Below are 5,044 nucleotides of genomic sequence, written 5' to 3'. Positions count from 1 at the left end.
TGTTCATCGGGTGGCCTCAGATACACCTGGCCGCCACCTGTACTTGTCCAGCCCCATTGCGCGGGAACCAGACGGTGCTAGGCTCGCCCCCAGGTCCAGGTCTGAGGTCCGTCGCCGCCCCGCCCTGCCCCGCCCCCCCGCCGACCTGGGATCGCGTACGTCAGGTCTGCGCTCCGACCTGCACACAGGCCTCAGCCTCTACCTTCAGACCCGGCAGCCGCCACACCACTCACTCACCTCCTCGCGCTCCTCACTCTTCTTCACGCCCTGCCACCCCGCCCACCGCAGTCGTCTCCTCCAATGAGCGCCGGGCGCCCGCGTAGCCTGCACCAATAAGAGACAAGTTCTTCCACACGTCATTAGTAAACTGACCAACCCGAAGTCTCAGGCTCTCCGAGCGGGGCGGAGGAGGCCCCAAGCAGTCCTCACTACTGATTGGTGAGTGTTTGCAGAGGTGGCTTCGCGCGGATTGGTTAGGGCGGCGAGAGGCGGGACCCAGGTTCCGATTGGTGCGTGCTCCGAGACGCGTTCACCGATTGGGCACCGGCTTTGGCTGTGCGTGGGGCGGGGCGCGGGCGGGACCCGGTCAACGCCGGCGGGTGAGGGGCTAGATTGGCGGCGCGGGCGGCGGCGGCGGCGGCGGCGGCGGCCCCGGCGTCATGTCCTCCGAGGTAGCGGCGTGTTGCGACGCCAAGAAGCTGGTGCGGTCGCCGAGCGGCCTGCGTATGGTTCCGGAGCACCGCGCCTTCAGCAGCCCTTTCGGCCTGGAGGAGCCTCAGTGGGTCCCGGATAAAGAGGTACGGCGCTGCGTCCCGACCTGAGCGACCCCCGCCCGGTCCAGGTCGCCCTGGTTCCCTCAGACCCGCGTGCTCCCGGACGCCCCCCGCGACTCTTGTATGCCCTGGGACCTCTGCCCCCCTCCTAGGGACCCCTTGTGTTTCTCCGCGAGCCCCTGTGCGCCCCTCGAGATCTGCACACCCAGGACCCCGTCCTGGTCCTAGGGCCCCCCAGACCTTCGTGCGCACCCCTAACCTGCGGCCCACTAGACTCGGGTGCTCCCGGGAACCTCGTGAGCCCCGTGCAACTCCTGTGCGCCTTCGGGATTCCCGTCCCTCTCCTGGGACCCCCGTGCACTCCCCGCATGCCCTGATGTGTCTGGCGGACCAGCGCTTCCAGGGACCCCCTCCCCTCCCTCACGCTCCTGTCACCCACCGTCATTTTCCCTCTGTACCCCAAGGCACCCAGTCTCCCTCCTGGTGCCTCATCCCCCCCCATCATGTGCCCCCAATCCTCGTTCCCATCCCAGAAGCTCTTGGAGACCCCTCTTTACGGGTCCCTCTTGTGTCTTGTAGGGGTCGTTCCGCCCTGTCCCAGCCCTCGCACCCTCATTTCACTCCTTGTCACACCCCACCCATGGCTTTCCTCCTTCTTTGCCCCCTCTTCCCCCAGCTCATTTCCATCTGCCCATACTGCCCCGGCCCCTCACCTTCAGGGCCCCTGACTGCCCTGAGAGCCTCTGTAGGAATCCTGGGGGTCTCTAGTGTGTTTCCCCCAAGATCCGCCACCTCCTCCCTTCTCAGTTACCTGCCTCTCCCTGGAGCCTCAGCCCTCCTCCCCCATGGCAATGACCTCCCAGCCTGGTGGCCCAGCCCTAGGTGCTCCTGCCGCATTGTGTTACGGCTCATCCATGAGTGGGTGTTGTCCACTCTTCATAGGCATGCCAGGGCGGCTTCCCGCACCCCACCCTGTGCTGGCACCAGCCACAAGTTAAGATCCCAGTGAGGTTTCTCGGGCTCCTGGTCTGTTCTCTTAGCTCAGAGAACAACCTTCGACCTTCCCGTCACTGTGCCTCGGGGCAGTGTAGTTAGAAGACCATTTGAAAATAAATTAAAGTTGAGTCCTGCTGTGGGCTATTAACCACAGGGTTGGCGGTTCAAACCCACCAGCTGCGCCTTGGAAGCCCTGTACAGGGTCACTGTGAGTCAGAATCAACAGCACCTGACAACAATGTTGAGCTAGAAGAGGAATACGTGATTTGAAAGGTTTTCTGTTGTCTGTCGGTCAGTGAAGTCAGGAAGCAGAAGTTCATCCAGAGTCAAGCTTGGTGAAGTGAAGTGTAGACTTGGGCTAGCTGATTCCCTCCACCTGGTGATGCGGGGAGACCTGACAAGCTTCTGATGCTCTCTGATTGAGTGCAGTGTGTGTGAGGGGCGCCTTCCCTGCTCACCGCAGCATCCTCCCCTTCCCACCTGGCTCCGTGTATCTGCATCTTCTAGTGTAAGACTGCTCGCAGGTGAAGTAAGGAGCCTAGGTGATGCTGTGGGTTAGTTTGGCAGTTCAAGCCCACCACCCACTCCAGGGAAGAATGAAGAGGCTGTCTGCCTGTAAAGATTTACAGCCTTGGACACCCTTGGGAAACCGATCGTAGGGTTGCTATGACTTGGAATCAACTCCAGGCAGTGGATTTGGTTGGTTTTCACTTAGGATCAGGACCCATCCTCTGCCAAGTGATCTCAGGAGCTTTTCTGATAGCATCTGCAGAGACGGTGTTTCCAAATCAGGCCATGGTCACTGGGACGAGCTGAGGACTTCAGCGTGCCTTTTAGGGGACACACTGTAACCTCTGTCCCTGCTCTCCACTCGTCTGGTGTGCAGGAAGTTGTTTGGGGTGGGGGTGGGGAGCAGGGAGGTGACTCTGACTTGGAGGAGTGTGGATTTGTAGGAGGACCGGGCAGAGGAGTACTGGGTACAGCAAGGTGGCCAGACACGGCCCTCAGCCGCCTCCCACAGCCTCCTCTCCAACCCAGGGCTGCATGTGGCCTTCTGACTGTGAAACCAGGTCTTCAGCTGATCCTGAGTCTAGCTTGTTGGTCACTTGTTTGGGGCCCTGAACCAGGCCCTCAGCTTTGCCTCATTGGATACCCCTACCATGTTGCAGAGGGTTTTGGGGGTGAGTGGGGGTGTGCTTGGCAATGTCTCTGGAGGACTGTTGCTCAGTGGCATTCAGACCCAAACAGAACTGAGAACCCCCAACCCCGTGCTCCCTGGACTTGCAGTGGGCGTGCGGAGCAGGGGATTCCTGTGTGTGATGTGGGGTGTGGGTGGGTGGGGGGTCATTCATTCTCTGCCATCAGAGCATCTGTGCCGGGAGGAGTGGGCAGGAGGCTTGCCACAGTAGCCAAAGTCTTGACTTTGGTCCCAAAAGCCCAGCAGTTGAACCTTTTCCTCCCCTCCCGTGGCACTGAGTGTAACCAGTGTCCCTGAGGTCCCACCGATCAGGACTGAGGGAGGAGGGATTTCATTCAAAAAGCTTATTGTAGGGGGTGGGGGACGAGGGGAGCTGCTGTGAAGATGGAATCCCCGCCAGCGCTGGGCCAGCACCACGGGGTCAGGGGGTCAGGCAGAAGCTGGAGGGTGAACAGGTGGAAGGCTGCTTGGGCAGCTTTGGGGGCAGGGCCCTGCCCAGGGCAAGGGCTGAACTGATGTTGAGTCAGCCTCGGCACTGGGAACCAACGTGCTTGTATCCTACTTATCTTCTCTGTGGTAGAGACTGGCCTCACCTTAGCAAACCCAGGTGTCCAGAGTCTTGTTCTGGGCAGGGGTTCCGGGACACAGGGCAGAGGCGGTTTTCCAGTCACAGGACCAAGGGGTAAAGTCCAATGGCACTGTGTGGGGCCCAGAGCTGATGCAGGCTGTGGGGCGGGAGGTTCCCCGCACATCTGTGTGCTAAGTAAGCCTCGGGGTTGGCAGTTGTGGTTGTGAGGCAGCGTCCTCTGGAAGGTAACAGTCATGTAGATGATTCCAGTCAGGGATTGGACCTTTGGTGGCGCCTCCCTCTCCTCTCTGTCACACACACAGACACGGCATCATCGTGCACCTGTGTCGGCTCTCCACCTTCTGTGTGAACTGCACCTGGGTCTGCGTTGTATGTGGGGGAGTTAGGGTTTTACCCATTAGAAATGTCATCCTCATCCTGTAATAAAGTGCCTGAAGAGTGTCTGTCAGTTTCTGTTTACAGTTTATTGGTGAGGAATTGCAGGAGATTGCCTGCCACAGGGTAACGTTCCCACTGTGGGCTGAGAGGACCTGATTGTCCATCAGGTCAGCTAGTCCAGGGAGGGGAGATAAGTATCTAGAACTTTCTAAGTCCACAGTTTCCTTGTTAACACTGAGGAGACCTGAGGGCTGTCAGCAGTCCCTTGGGGAGTAGAGACAGGAATGGATGCCTAGGGGTGAGCAGTGGGCTTGGGGCTCCGATGAGACCTGCTTGCTGGTGTTCCTCTCTGCAGCCTCATGCACCCTTGACCAGCAAGGCGGCTGGGCAGCACCCAGTCCAGTGCTTGCTCCGCTCCCTCTGCTGGTCGCCGGGGGAGGGGCCCCCAGTGGACCTTTGACTGGGTCAGGCGGTGCCTCCCCTGCCGGCATCCCAGACACAGATCCTCACTCACCCTGCCGCTGGGCCTCCCTCTTGTGTCTGCTGAGCAGGAGGGGGTCCTGAGGCTGCCCTGGCAGAGGGACTAGGAATGGTGGGCTGCTTAGGGCCGCTGCCTGACTCTCCCAGTCCCTCTGTCTGTCTGTCACCACCTGAGCCAGCCTTCTGGGGTGCCCACGCGGCTCTGATGGGCAGCACGTCACGTCCTGCACTCCACACATGCATGACTCATGCCTGGTGTAGTCTGGTCATCTCCCAAAATAGCTGCTGCATGCAGTGCACCACACCCAGTGCCTCCTGCTTGTTGTGAGTTCTCTTCCCGAGGCCTGCTGGCTAGTATTTGGTTTGTTACCACGTTAAGTCGTTGTGTAGAGGAGATGCGGTTCTGCTGCACAGATGACCTGTGTGAGGGAACTTTCTGGAAATGGGCTGTATTGACTGTGCAGGTAGTTGAGTGTCTGCGTTTGTCAAAACTCAATGAGTTAACCTTAAAAATTGCTCTTGTTGGTAACGAAAAGTTGAATTTTATTTAATATGTTGTAAAGTGTCGTTGAAGGAGCTCTGGTAGCATAGTGGTTACGAATCGGGCTGCGAACCTTAAGGTCAGCGGTT

At 59.2% G+C, this 5,044-nt stretch overlaps 1 protein-coding gene across 2 annotated transcripts in view; it reads left to right on the top strand.

The window, feature by feature from the left end:
- The first annotated feature begins 659 nt into the window (after positions 1–659).
- The window catches only part of ZFYVE21 (zinc finger, FYVE domain containing 21), an 8,800-nt gene continuing 4,415 nt past the window's right edge, over positions 660–5,044 (top strand). For both annotated transcript variants that reach the window (XM_006839496.1, XM_006839495.1), the window contains exon 1: positions 660–797. In XM_006839496.1, coding sequence (XP_006839559.1) covers positions 660–797 — 138 coding nt within the window. The remainder of the gene's footprint in view (positions 798–5,044) is intronic.

Source organism: Chrysochloris asiatica, unplaced genomic scaffold, assembly GCF_000296735.1.
Source record: "Chrysochloris asiatica unplaced genomic scaffold, ChrAsi1.0 scaffold00025, whole genome shotgun sequence".
Classification (NCBI taxonomy): domain Eukaryota; kingdom Metazoa; phylum Chordata; class Mammalia; order Afrosoricida; family Chrysochloridae; genus Chrysochloris; species Chrysochloris asiatica.
Note: the sequence above shows the minus strand (reverse complement) of the source record. Positions and strands in the feature narration are given on the sequence as shown.